This window comes from Megalops cyprinoides, chromosome 24 (assembly GCF_013368585.1).
Source record: "Megalops cyprinoides isolate fMegCyp1 chromosome 24, fMegCyp1.pri, whole genome shotgun sequence".
Taxonomy (NCBI): Eukaryota; Metazoa; Chordata; class Actinopteri; order Elopiformes; family Megalopidae; genus Megalops; species Megalops cyprinoides.
This window is the reverse complement of record NC_050606.1, coordinates 14290024-14304952: the sequence shown is the minus strand read 5'-3', so window position 1 is coordinate 14304952 and position 14929 is coordinate 14290024. Positions and strand designations below refer to the sequence as shown.

Genomic DNA, 14929 nt, shown 5'->3' with positions numbered 1-14929 from the left:
TCTTTTTTTTTCCGTTACCTGAACTTCGCAGTGCCTACCACTAAAATTGCATGCATTACATGCAGTGCTGTTTGCTTTGCAGCGATAAAGCTTTTGGGTGATTTTTTTTTTTTTTCCTTTGTATAATTTGTATAATTTTGCAATGAATGCTCTGTACAACATCTGTATACTTTACACGCAGTGGCTGTTTTGCTTTTTACTCATTGTCTCCACCATCCGATGGGGGTGGGGGGGTGGGGGGGGGGCAGCTCGCCCATCTGTGACGCCCACCCTGGTGGCGTTAAGGGGGTGTGTTCCACCCAGAGTCAGGGAAACCCTCACCCGTGGAGGACAAAGGGAGGGGTCCGCTGGGGGTGAAGGGGTCCGTGTCCGTGTCTGTCTCTCCCTCTGCCAGGTAGCGCTTCTCCTTCATCCAGCTGGAGTTCCCGGCACCCGCTGTGCCAAAAGTCAAATCGTCCCGCTCCTGGGAGATGCTGAAGCCGCTGGGCGAGCGCTCCAGCTCCTCATGGTTGACGGAGAGCAGCGAGAGGGGCGTGTCCGAGTCCCGCCCCATGGTCCGCCCTTGGCCCTCGGAGGCCAGGTCTTGGTAGGGGCTCTGGGCCTCTCCCTCGGAGCCCCCACGGGTGTCCAGGAGTGAGCTGATGGGCAGCACGGTGGGCCGCTCCATGTAGGTGGGCGTGACATGGCCCCCGAGGAGGCCGTTGCCGGAGGGCTCGTGCCGGCAGCTGTAGAAGGGCACCACCTTGCTGACAGGGACCTGGTAGGACATGTGGGGGCAGGCCTCGGCGTAGTTGAAGAAGACCCGGCGGATCTCCGCGTCGGTGGCGCCCGGGTCGCAGGGCTCCATGGTCATCCGCGCGGCGCCGGCGGAGTCCACCGTGAGGTGCTCCATGTGCTGCATGTGCATGTCCACCAGGAAGTCCAGCTTCTTCTCCATGTCCTCCACCTGCAATGACAAGCACACGCTGGCACATCTCCCAACAACCCGGGGCAGGACCGGGGACCCCGGCTCAAACACGCACCAGTACCTGTCTCTCAACCCGCACAAATCTTCCCATCATGCTTTGGTCTTCAGCCTCCGGCATGGATGCTTTGGCTAAATAGGGCTCATGCCTAGGAGTCAGAAATACGTTGAATATAGTTAGAGGTGAGGAGGCAGTGACACATATATTCAATCAAATGATTCAACACTGTATCTGACAGTACCGGTCATGTCCAAAAACAACAGGATGTACGATCAAAACAGGAAAGTTCCCATTTGGAAGGAAGACATGAAGGAGACGCTGAACCTGGGAGACTGTTGGGGTGGATAGGCGAAAGGTGTCTTCTGGGTCTTCTTGTGTTTTGGGGTTAAGGGCGGACCAGGGGCCAGGATCATATCTATTCTGTAAGGTGCCAAGGACAGAAGACATGTTTAATGGCATAACCCACATCAGTGCGTAGGGATCCAGTGCTCTGTTTAAGTCAACACTTTCAAAAAAACATTTCAGGCTTGAAAAATTAGAGCATTAATCTTTCAAGTAACTCTAGGGTCTGCTTGATATCATCCAAATGCTGTAAAACATTACATCAGCAATGGAGGGAGAAGGAGTAGAAGCCATGTGGCTTAACCAGGTTCAGTGGCTATCAGAGTGCTGGGCCTTGCCACTTTAAATCAGGTGCAGTAAGCTAGCACAAAAATAAATGAGACCTCATCTGCTTTATCTACATTATTGACTGGATAGCACTGGATAGCACCTGCCATTGAAGCCACAAAATCACAGTTAACTCTCAGCAAGCTATACATTAGATAATTTTAGCTAAAGGATTATAGGTCATATTCACATTCACATTATCACATTTGCATTATCTGAGTCAGTAAGTTTAAATGCGATATAATAAAGATGTAACAAATAGCTACAATGTACGTGTGCTATGAGCATCACAGTGGCTTAAATATTGCTCATGAGCTTAAATGTGACTACTGTATCTCTACAGATATCATACAGATGTATAAATGTGTGAGTGTTGCATGTTGGTGGCTGGATAAGGTGAGATCCTTGGATGAAAAGCACTATGCAGATTTACAAGGTGCTTTGCAGATTTGCATGTCGGATATCCTTCCGTTTGGCTTCACCTTGTCTGGAGGTATTTGATTCTGCAGAGCATGTCCAGGTGCCCCGCAGAGTACTGCTCAATCACATCCTTGACGTCGTAAGGCCTCAAAGTCTCCTTGAATCGCTTTTTGTTCAGGAGGAATTTCATGATCCTGCGGCAAACGCCATTCAACACGGGACAGACGGAGGACGTCCAAGCACCCAGGAAAGACAAGGACACACGGGACAAGAAAGCGAGCAAAACATCAATGGGTTGTGATGACTGAGAACCGGCATTCTGATCGGCCTGGTCTTTCACGCGGCTGTCGACGGGGGAAGCGGGGAAATCTTTAGCTGCTCGAATGTGACACCTTCAAACAGTGCCTGATCCTAGAGGAGCTTCAATTCCTAACAGTAGCAGGGAACCAAACTCGAAATCAAATCCTACAGAACAGCGTAACCCATTCAAGATTCTTTTCACCAGGAGAGAAAAGCACAGGATGAGAAAGATCTTCAAAGGGTGGTGGGATTTTTTAATCACTCAGCTCCTTGCAATTAACTCTGGCTTGGTCACTACCTTCCGTGGAATCTGCATTATATAGCTTTTCCCAAACAGGCTCCGAGGCGCACACAGAATAGGGCAGGCTGCCAGGTAGAAGCGTATGTTTTATTCAGGCAAAATTACTGCTGTAAGTAATATATGATCGTCAAACCTGTATTTGAAGCTAAGCAAAGGCCATTCTGTTTATGACTCCACACATCCTGCCTATCCAGATTAATGCTGGGTCTATTTTGTCCAAGTTAAAAGGCTCAATAAGAACTGACTCTCATATAGCCTGGCAGCTTGTTTTGCTTCACATTATAATGTATGGCTTCTTTGCAGACAGCGCAGAAATCAATGTAAATGTAAATGTAAATGTAAATCAGCTTTAAATGCCTTAGCTCTGTATTACATTGGACATGGATACTGCATTGGAAGTGCCATTGCTGAAATGAGACTGGTTCTATAAGATTTACGTATAGAGCATGACTTATAGGGCATGACTCATTCAAGAATGTGTTTGAATAAATTCAGCGGTGCTCCATTTCTAATATCTTTGGGGACGTGGCCTAATCTGAATCCAAACGGACAAGCATCTGACTGCATTTGTTTAGCAGCCCCGTCACACACTGATGATGCGAGAAGTGATCGAACGTTGATGATGCATAGGCTACTTGCACAAAGGCACCCTTACCTGACAGCCCGAATGACCAGCTTCAAAGTGGGAATCATCTCCTCCAATAGGATGTCAGGGGGAAAACCCCTCTCCTCGCATGTGGGGTCAGGCAAAGCCCCAGCATCTGAGGACAACCAATGAAAAATGAGCAAGGCCACATAATGAGCACCTCAGAGTAAAGCAGGGTGAATAGGTATGATTTAGTATGCTGCAGGTCTGGTTTTATCAAAAGCTATTCAATGTATCCAGCTTAACAGACAAACTTGAGGAAGTGGTCATTGTGATTGATTATGCATAATTTATCAGGTTCAATAATTAGGGTGTGAACAAAATGCCAGAGAAAATTGTAGTTCTCCAGGTTGGTGTCTAACTGCTGTCAATAGCATGTCTTGACTCTAATTTAAATAGTCTCTACTGCTTTAATAAGGCATGCTTATCCCTTTGCAGTTTCCTTTTGTATTTCTTTGCAAATACATGCAGAGAGCTTGGCAGAGAGCTGCTCTGTTCAAGCACGTCGTTTTCATTAGTATGCAGTGACCTACATCCTCCCTGAAATGCGATGCAAAAAAAAAAAAAAAAAAAACAGAACAACATCAAAACACAGTGTGACTCAGCACCGGCAGGCAAGCAAAGATGGATCACAGATTAAGAGAGTCCCCGAGCCCAAAGGGCCCGCCGCACCCCCACGCTGTAATCCGAGCCAGGGGGAGGAGGTAGCTGGAGACAGGGACATGTGTGTGGGGGGGGGGGGGGGGTTTGGGGGTCAAAGAGAGCAGCGCGGGGCTCCCCTTACCTTCGGAGCTCTGGCGGAGGGCGTAGGCCTTCATGCGGAACGCCGTGCGGAACCTCTCGCGGTTGCTGAAGCCGGCCGGTTTAGGCTCCTTGGTGGGGCTCTCCTGGATGGAGTCCGGGTTCACGGGGACCAGAACCTTGCCCTTCACAGCAGTGGCGCGGGGGTTGGGGAGGCGCACACGTTCCAGAAGGCTCAGCTTTTGGCTAGGGGTGGGTCATTGGTCATAGAATTATGATCCACCCCCTCTTCCCATAAATAATTTTCACATAGAAGATTTCCACATTTGATACCAGTTGACTACAGTATCATTTTAATCTGATGTCCCTTAGCAATTGTCAGTATGTACATGGACATCATAAATGAATGGGACTGCACAGCATTCAACTAATCCAATACAATAACGGCCATGAAAATATAAGACTGATACAATGCCAGAATTGTACTGGCATACTGTCAAATGGAGCACACAGTGTCACACAACTGCTCCTATAATCCCCAAAAACTTTTATTCTGATAAGGCAAGTGTGAGCATTTTAAGAACACTTGGCATTAGTTCTCTGAATAAAGAATGATTTACGTATATGGACACGTTTCCAGCTGAGTTTTGCACCATGGGCATCATTTCAATTGTTTTTTTTTTTTTTTTTATTTGTCGAATCCCAAACAAAAGACCATTCATTTACGATGGGGCTCTTGGTGACTTATCTTGGTTTCTGGAATTGTGATTTGATCCTGCTAGTTTACATTAAGTGTCCTTAATTGCTGTGTGATTACACTGTGATCGTGCTGGCTATTGTTACAACTGCAGCTGCCTCCTGGGATTGCTCAGTGTTTTTCTGCTTTTTCTTGCTTTTTTTGTGCTTCCCTTAATCCTGCTTAACCTTAAATGCAACCTGAGCCCTCACTTCAATTTACACACAATATGTCTCATGATCCATTTAAAACATACTCATGTTTGTTTTCTAAAACATCAGTGGTTTACCTTAAAATTGCAATTTTATAAATTTATTTCAAATTAAATACCAACTTAAGTTTGGAAGAGAAAAAGTCAATAGCAATAACACCATTCAACAGAATAACAAGTTTGTAGGCCTTACAAGAATTTAAAATCATTACACCCAAACTTTCCCTGATTTTAATTTTCTCATATTGGGTACTTACACAGCTGCTAGACCTATAGTGAACATCCTTTAAATGTCCACTGTAATTGAATGGGTGTCGGTCTCTCTTAATGTAAAGTGGTACCATGACCTACATCAATACACCACATTGTTACACTCCATCAGTCAATCACTGCCAGTTCTGAACTCCTGGAGAATAAAAGACCCTGTAATATGGACCTGTGGTTCAAATGAGCACTATCTGTCTCGCATGCAGGGTTATTTTAATCAGGGGTTAGTGCTCATGTGCAGCCCTTTTTCATAATGAACATGTAACCTTTGAAGTAATTAATAGTGTATATTTATCTCTGCATAATGGTATCCTGATAAGGTATGCAGCCTTTGTTGTTCCATCCCTTTAGTCACTCAGAAAGGTCAGGGCATTATGGTCTGTAATTGCTTGCTGTTCTCAACCACATGTTGGAGGCTGCTAGCAACCACTGAATACCTTAAGTGGAAGGATACTACCGATTTGTAATTAACCAGGGCAGGGCACTTTGAATGAAGGCTCAATTTGGGCATGATTTTTTTTCAACCTTTTTTTTTTAAATGATCACAACACCTCTAAAGTTCAAGGCAGCTTCCTGCTGCCTTTGTTAAGGTCACTCTGAAATAATTGGATGAGTGCAATGAGTGAAACTGTCCTTTCTCGCCTCGGCAAATATAAACAAATAGGTCTAGACATCTGAAATAAAATCAGAATTGAAACAAAGGGCAGAGAGGGATTCTGCTGGCATTTTGATTTCCAGGCTATTTTGTCCTACTGTTCAGATAGCGTAGAAATAATTATAACCAAACTATGAGTCATTGTTAATCCTTCTCAGCCATTATACTACAGCATGTAGCTGATTGATTGCATTTAATACATGCTTTTAGAGCAGTGGAATTAATCATACTGATCTTCTGATTGCCTTAACTCTATATTAAGTGAAATCAAAGCATTTGTATCTGGTAGTCCAACCAAATGCTTTCCCTGGGTTTCTTAACATCAGTATCCCACCACAGTCAAGTTAAGTGTTGATCAGTCCATGGAAGGATAACTGATAGGTGGTGTCCTGTTAAAATGTAAAAATCTGGACATTGATATTGTGTTTGTCTTTTCATGAACTTTTCATGAAGGGAAATCAAATCATTAGCATCTGGTAGTCCAGCCAAACAGTTTCCCTGGGTTTCTTAACCTCACTGTGGTTGGATACTTATGTTAAGAGCAGATCAGTTCTTTGGAAGCAGGACCCTCATCGAACCCACAGCCTGTCTGGTGACAGCGCGATGCAGAGGATTAGGCAGCTTCACAGGGGTATTACAGTCCACTGCTCTGGCGGAGCGGACTTGCTCATTGTGTACCGAGGGAAGATTCAAAGGCTGCCAGAAAGCGGACCTCTTTCTTCTGGAATCGCTGACGATATTTGGCAGTGACTGAAGCCCCTGTAAAACTAAACCCTGTTCCCTGACTGGGGGAGTGAGGGGGAAGTGGGGGGGAGCACCCAGAAATGTATTCTCTGGACTCTCTCCGCTCCCACAGAGAAGACACAATATGCTCCTCTATCTCCCGAGCGACATAAAGGCGAGAGATTAAGGTGCTGAGAGTCTGGAGAATAGGGGAAGCACAGGAGAGGGAACAAAGGGTTTCTCGGTGACCGTTTCTTGCCCGGGATAAAGATGGGAAAATTAGACGTGGCCGCGGTGGGCGCAAATGCTGAAGCCTCATGTGCCTCGGTCAGACGAGGCAGCCTTCGAAGATCACCCTTTCTCCGCTCCACAGTTCACTCTCTGTGCTGGTGCAGTTCCTCTCAAAGCTTCTTAAACAGCTCAGTTTAGGGAGGCTTTCTCAGAGTGAGAAATCACTCTGATGGGCTGAGGGGGGGAGAGAGAGGCAGAGGTGACTCACGCCCTATGTTGTTCGTCTCTTCGGGCCTCATTTGTTGCCGGTACGAGGCAAAACATTCATTTATCTCTGACAGGCTATTCAGAGGAGCAGCGATAGTGTCTGAGCCGCTAATTCCCCACTCTCAGATGCTATCGCCTGAGCTTAAAACACATGTTCTCCTGAACTTGGCAAGGTCTCCCGGTTCGACTTCAGAACGCCTGCCAACACGGATTTTGAAGGTAATTCAACACGGGCAGAGAGCGTGGATTAGCGGGAAGCTAGCAAATAAAATCAAGGAGTAGCATGTAGGCTAAGGTAGTGGAGCATGACTCAGCCCTGGTCCACACGTAATGGGCTTTTTAGCACTGGGCAGGGGGCAGTTGGGGGGGGGGGGGGGGGGCAAACTGAGATGGTAGAGGAAACGAACATGGTGGACAAGGAACGTGCAGTGGTAGAAAGCACAGCCAAGATTTGAGAGGCCTAACCCTGGGCTTGTGGGTCTCCTATCTGATTCAGAGCTTGTTCTTTACTGCCATACACAAGAGCAAGGAACCTCACATCACCTGCTCTGGAGCTAAATAAATTACTTTACGAAGGTATAAAATTTTACAAATGTGTAAAATTTTGCTGACACACATTTTATTTAAAAAAATCCTGGTTAGTTGAACACAGCATTTGTCCACCCCAGCACCACCCACCCCCAAAAGAAGAAATTGTAGTTAAAGTCACTCAAATTAAGCACCTACTTAGGTCTATATATCTGCACTTACACCGTAAATTGTTCATCACTGCTTTACCAATAGAGTTGAAAGCTGGTTGCCTTACGCACGGTCACCACAAAACTAATTTTGATTATCAATGGAAAATCTGATGTAAGGCTTGTATCATGTCAGCTTATAGATATCTATATGTTGAATTAGGCACCACAGACTATCATTTCAAAAAAGAAGACTTCCACCCATTTCAAGAACAATGCCGGCAGCTTGCATTGACATTTGACTATTGGCAGTTGATTATTACTATGTATTAGGAAAATAACTTTTCCTCTGATGGGCTCATCAAAACAAAACAACAAAAAACTGTGCTCAGATATAACTAAACATATAATTTTGACTGGGAGCAAACAATTCTCAGCTTTTCCTTGACTGGGTGTTCTACAGGAACCCTAAGGTTATGGCGGTGTTCTCAGCATCTTGCTGAGAATATTCAGGCGTACATACACCCTCCTTTAGACAGAAGACCATTCGTAGACAGAAGGAAAAAAAGTCAAAGGCAGACACTAACTGAGCCTGTTAACATCAGTAACTCAAAGCTCATATCCAGTCTTGGCAGGATTATATATCACTCAGAGTCATCTGAGGGCGAACTTCGCCAGAGTGGCAGCCATAATTCCCCAGTCCTCATAACTATAAATCAGTTGCGTCCTCAATTCCCGCCATGACAGATCCGAATGTGAATGTGTCCGGATTCATTGTTAAGGCTGGGAAGAACTGCGTGGGGGGACGTTTACAGCGGGACCAGACCGCTAATTACAGCCCTAATAAATCCTGCCGAATATACGGTTGAGCCCCAGGCACTGTTTTAGGACAGCATTACTGCCATTCATCATGGGCGGAGGGGTAATTGAGATACTAACTAGGAGTCCGGAATGTCAGGCAAGTCTTGAAGCTTAATTAGCAGCAATGGCTTTCTCATTAGTTAAAAAGGAAATGTGAGACTCTATTTCATATTTGATACATATTTAATGATGGCCATTAACCACTTATTCATTACTAGAGACATGTTAGGCATGGATTAATATAGAAGGTTATTTAAAGATGAGTATTTTAGGAACTTAATTAATCTTCAGATCAAAACTTTATTTCAGGAACTTAATGGACAAACACTTACATGGATCTGAAATAGCTCTGTTGGGTCTTGAAGAGACATTACCCACATCTGTGTGGATTTAAAAAAGAGCATATCTTGCTGTCATTGGGGGGGGGGGGATATAAACCTACCTTGCCATTCCTTCCAAATGATCCTTCCTTTAGATGGAGAGAAAGCAGGGAAGACACCTGATTAACTTCAGCCTTTTCCAAACACTGAGAGAAAACACGTCCTTACATTTCATTAAATCACACTAATGATCCCCAAAGCACAGCTTATGTTATTTTCACCATAAAGGGAAGCACAACCATATTGCATTTTAATTTTGAAAAAAGAATGGCAGTTCAGTTCTAGTTTACTGAAGCTCCACTCCTTAACGCTAAATGAACATAAATTCTTCCTAATGGTCATACTGAAACGGACTGATAAACGCATACAGAAGCAACAATTCAATGTGATGGCACCTTTATTACCTTCCAGATATAGCTCTTGGTTTTGTGGCAGATTTCCAGGTTTCAATGGGAACAAAACCGTCCACTTCAGCCTACTTAAACGCATGCAAACTGAACAAAAAAAAATGAAGAAATGATAAAACGGCAGCAACGCCAATCAATATCACGGGTAAAAAAAAAAAAAAAAACATAAATAAATGAATAAATAATACAATTTTCAAAGCCTTTCAAGCAGTTTAGGTCTGGTTTTGTGGCTGGAAACCGTGTTGCTATGGAAACAACAGTTCTGACTTCAGCTAAATTCAGCTCATGCAAAAAACAAATATCCACAAGGAGGATGGAGGCACGAATGGTAAACGGATGATAAAAACAGCACATGACACGATTACAAATGCATGATCTAGATGGCAACAGAATGCTGGCATTCCTAAAAAAAACAAAAAAAAAGTGAAAAAACCTACAGTGTAATTTTAAACCACTGCGATCAGCCATGTTGTCTGCAATGCCTCGGTTCAGCGTTTTTCCATTCCGCCAATCAAAACATGAATAATTGATAAGAACCGTGGGGCTCGCCATTTACTCTACCCCCCTGAAGGGGTGCTAATTACTCACCTGAAGCAGGGAAGCGAGATGACAGTCTCGTAGAATCTCCAGGTGGCAATGAGGTCCTCCCTCATGGGATTGGTGGCATAATATCGCCATGCCGCCTGCAGGCAGCCATGGAAAAGAATTGCACTTTCCGATTTTGACCGTCACCATCATCGTTTAGTTTTCTACCACATGTAACGATATTATGGTTATTGGTGCTTATTACAGAAATAAACACATGAACGCTTTGCGTCAAATTACTTCTGTGAGGCAACACAGCACACAAACATTGTTTCTCATATTTAAAACCTTGGCCATGACTTATAAAGTGTTGTTTTCTTAAAGATGCCATCAATTTTAGCTAACAAAACTCAAAATGAATGCAAGCTGTGTGTGTTAACTTTATTTAAATTTTATTTCCTGCCACTTCAGTTGTCTTATTTAGTAGTTTCAAAACAGCAAAAGCAAATTCACCTTTGATGTATTATGTAAATTCCCTTTACTGTATTAGCTGCTTTGTGAAAGGATGTGATAGGTTTTATTCATAAAGCACCTCTTGCCATATCAGGAGGTAATTTTAATATACGTGTATTATGTGTGTATTGGTTTATGAATAGCACCCAATTTGTTTGCCAGGTCTGCAGTTAGCAGGGCTTAGTGTGTATAAAACTGGATCAATAATGAAGCTTGAGAGTAGTCTGAAAAGGTGGAAAGGTAGCGGAGGAGGTGAACTCTGACCTGAATGAGCCCGGCTGCAGGGTGCCTGCGCTTCTCAAAGTGCTTCTGCCTGTGCTGCTCCTGGACCTTCAAAGCCAGCCCTGAGCCTAGAATACCCTGGCAAAGAGACACACTTGATCCACTTCCTGTTGCATTCCCATACCCACATCCCTGCGTGACAGGCATAATGTGTATGAAATTACAGAATGTGTCCTGAGTCCTGAGAACTAGACCAAAAGAACTTTTATTCTTCTTTATTTTATTGTTGCTATATTACTTTTCTGATCTATAGTACTACCAATTAATATTAGTGTTAGTATTAGTATTCACAACAGTCCCAGCAAGCATTTACTTGGTTGCCTCTCCAGTATGTACTGCAGAACAGTAACATTGATTCAGTTTTTTCGTACCCTGTCTTTTGGAAATGGGGCAGGACAGACAGAATCTCACTCACTGCTGGCAGTGCAAAGAAGGACACTCCGATGAGGGCGAAGGTGCCAGCTAGAAGCCGGCCAGCCCAGGTTTTCGGGGTCTTGTCCCCGTAGCCAATGGTAGTCAGAGTAATCTGTGTAGAGGAGAAGTGTTCGGTCAGTATACAGCACTACATGCAGGCTATTGTCAGATTATTACATTGTCATTTAAAAATAAGTGACTTACATAGGTTACATTTTTACATGTTATCCACAATTCTGGGTTAAGTGTCTTGCCCACGTGCTGTACCAGCGTTCTTACACCTCTACTTTTTCACCTCCCCAATGAACCTATCACAGGACGGTTCAGAGGAAACGGAGCAGGTGTGTGGGACGGGCTCCCTCCTTACCAGGCCCCACCACAGGGCGTCGGCGTAAGTGTCAAAGTCCTGGGGCGTGGGCTGGCCCGTGGGGTTCTCGCCTTCCCCCACCTCCACGGAGATGTCGTCTTTCTCCACCAGGTACACCAGGAAGGAGGCCAGGATCAGGGACAGGAAGCCGATGTACCAGGCAGTGATGAGCTCCTGGAGGAGGCAGAGGAGGTTTAGCTTTGGGTGTTGACTAGCTTATCAGGGTTCATCCCACCGAGTGCCAGCTGTATGTCTTTTCCTTTCAGCTTGCATACAATAATCACTCTGGTGTTGTTTGGCTTTTCATGTTCTGCCACGTAACAATATGCACCATGACAAATACTGCTGCTACAGGTTGCCTTAATGTGGAGTTATGCTGCCCTTATGAAGGTCACTCCCTTCCATTGTTCTCTTGATATAGACCCAGCACTTAGCAGCTGTACATTATGCAGATGTTAGAGCACTGAACTCTACACCTTAGGGTTATGGGTTCAAATCCCTACTGTGACCATGCTGTTGTATGTTTAAGCTAGATACCTGAACTGCTTCAGTAAATATCCAGTGGGTGGGCAGGAGGTGGTACTCAGGGCAGCGGTACCTTGCTGTGGGCTTGGATGGCTGAGTGTTTGGCCAGTGGGAGGGCAGGGGGAGGGCAGGGGGCCGTATTCAGGGCGGCAGTACCTTGCTGTGGGCATAGATGGCCAAGTGTCTGGCCAATGGGAGTGTGAATGGAGTGAGAGTGGGAGGGCAGGGGGCTGCACTCAGGGCGGCGGTACCTTGCTGTGGGCGTAGATGGCCGAGCCCAGCAGCTTCCAGGTGCCGCCACGCCGGTCCATGCGCAACATGCGCAGGATCTGCAGGAAGCGCAGGCTGCGCAGCGAGGTGGCCAGCACATTGCCCTGGTTCCGCACCGCCACCACCGGCACCGAGGCGATCAGCACAAAGATGTCTGCCAGAGAGAGAGAGAGAACCGCGACCGCACGCGAGAGTTACCAGCACCGTTTTGCACCCCTATCGCACTGTACCGCACCACAGCATCACACCTTATGAGACAGAATCACACTGCCATTTTAGAGCCTATCACACTGTATTGCAATGTGATATCACACCTAAACAGTCATCACACACACAGATCTCACACCGTCTCACTCTGCGGTCTCCATAAGCCTTTCATCTATGATCTCAGCATGATGTGTCTCACCATTCAGTGTCTCAACTGAATATCATTACTGTCCCCTGTGCTGCACACACACACACACACACCCATATTAGTAATACTGTGTGTATAATCACTTCATTTGATTGAATGTTTAATATTACCATTACGTGGCTTTTGGCCTTGGAGGTAGCGGATTCAAATCCCAAAAGGTGCACCCTTTAGCAAGATGCTTCAGATGAACCGCTCCAGTAACAGCTTCAGGCTTATAGATAGGATTACGAATATGCAAGACGTAAGAGCCGTCAGCGTTATAAGTCACCTTGGATAAGGGAAGCTGCCAAATGAATAGTTGTAACAAGACAGCCCTTCCCAACCCAATGACTCAGCCACCGTTTCAAAGAGCTTATTTACAGAGAATGCGGGGATGGTGAGCTACCACAATCGAGCATGCGGAAAGCGCAACAATCCTGGCCACAATGCATCACTCCATGCTGCGGCTGTACGGCCCACGTCCCGTTGGATACACTTGCCTAAAATGCAGAGGGGCTTCCGGGCGAACTTGAGGCGCCCCCTCCATCCTTTGTACCGGCAGCAGCAGCCAGCAGCCCATATTCTTAATCCAAACTCTGCCCCGAAGATGAATATCGTGAAGGTTTCCTGAGAGATGTCAGAGCCACCAATGGAAACACACTTAAAGACAGTATTTCAACACACACGCAATTTCCACTGACATATCTATTTAACAAACATCCCTGGACAAATTAGCAAAGTAGCAGATGTCACTGGAGAAGTTTTCAAGATCATTTTCAGTAAAAAAGTGGAAACAACAGCAACATAACTACAACAAAAATGAATTTCTAAACTACATTTGTAGTTCATATTAAAAAAGACAACTTACCAATATCACAAGCCAGTGAGCTGACACTTTTTCAAGTTCTTTGAAAGTGGTTAATATGGCCAGAATCAAACACCCCAGCACAACCAAAAATCTGTAAAAGAAAAACATGATTGTTGTTAATTAAGTAGTATATTATCTTCACTGTTTATGACACTAAATTGCATCATCAGGTTTAATGTACCTCTAATCAGGGAATTATGAACCGTAAATGGATTTGAGTCATATGGTATCTTCATATGATGTCTGAAACCCTGTTTTTCTATTGCTTACAAACATTGCACACAGCAATTGCTGTATCTAATGTCATCGCTCTATCCTACCACAAGAGGGGGATCATTCTCTTCAATTCTGAATTTTCAGATTGGATTATTCTAATATGTTGATTGTAAAATATGCTGCAAAGATCACATTTCTGTGTAAAGTAAATGAAGTAAACAGTACCATGTGACATGTGATATCCTATGTAATAAGCCCCTTTCTAATCAAGTAAACTGACAGTTTTAAAGATCTCAATCCATTATTGGCTGGCTTTGAATACTATGCCGTTATTCACCCAAAGATCCAAATGTCCAGCATCTGGCCAGGCAGATACAAACTATTCTGCTCTAAAGCAGAATCTGTATTCACCTGCAGGTATAAATATGCAGCTACTTTATCTCCAAGTAGAAGTGTTGCAAACCTAAAACTGATTCACAACAAAATCAAGAGAGTCACTTTTGAAGATTGTATTATGCAGTTGATCACTAAATACAGCACTGAGGAGCTGTAAGTGTACACACATATTTACATAGATAAGTACACTACTTTTGGAATGAAGTGTACATTACATTACATTTATTTAGGAGATGCTCTTATCCAGAGTGACCTTCAGCACAATAGAACACAAATGTATCCATTCAAGTTGAATGAGGAAAAAGTGTCAGACCAGGCTAACAACACTCCCAGACCAGTGAGTATGAGCAGAACACTATTCAAGCCCTACCACAAGTTAACTTCTGCAACCTGACTAGACAAGGGAAGCCAAGCATACTACTACACATCAGTCACTATATCACAGAATCCAAAACACATTGTGTAAAGGGCTATTACAAACATGGCCCACAGTACAACACATAACTCCATATTGTACTACAGAGCTGAACATCCTGTAAGAAACCGTCTAAATCTTACAGTGCAGAGGGTTACAGTTCTGCGTGAGAAGAAGAGAGAGAGGTACAGCGCGCTTGCAAAAGCCTCTTGACAGGGGACAGTTTCGGATGTGACAGCTTTGGCAGGACTTGGGCGCAGCCAGCTGCCCGCACTCAGCGATCTCGA

General features: G+C 44.6%; 1 protein-coding gene across 1 annotated transcript in view; it reads right to left on the bottom strand.

Annotated features, from left to right (window-relative positions):
- Window positions 1-243: 243 nt before the first annotated feature.
- kcnq3 (potassium voltage-gated channel, KQT-like subfamily, member 3) overlaps window positions 244-14929 on the bottom strand; it is an 82722-nt gene continuing 68036 nt past the window's right edge. The window contains exons 2-15 of the mRNA XM_036519209.1: window positions 13616-13706; window positions 13248-13374; window positions 12335-12507; window positions 11559-11732; window positions 11193-11303; window positions 10760-10855; window positions 10046-10140; window positions 9113-9139; window positions 4086-4288; window positions 3311-3416; window positions 2117-2248; window positions 1290-1385; window positions 1029-1113; window positions 244-946 (exon numbers count right to left, since the gene is read on the bottom strand). Coding sequence (XP_036375102.1) covers window positions 281-946; window positions 1029-1113; window positions 1290-1385; window positions 2117-2248; window positions 3311-3416; window positions 4086-4288; window positions 9113-9139; window positions 10046-10140; window positions 10760-10855; window positions 11193-11303; window positions 11559-11732; window positions 12335-12507; window positions 13248-13374; window positions 13616-13706 — 2182 coding nt within the window. The 3' untranslated portion in view covers window positions 244-280. The remainder of the gene's footprint in view (window positions 947-1028; window positions 1114-1289; window positions 1386-2116; window positions 2249-3310; window positions 3417-4085; window positions 4289-9112; window positions 9140-10045; window positions 10141-10759; window positions 10856-11192; window positions 11304-11558; window positions 11733-12334; window positions 12508-13247; window positions 13375-13615; window positions 13707-14929) is intronic.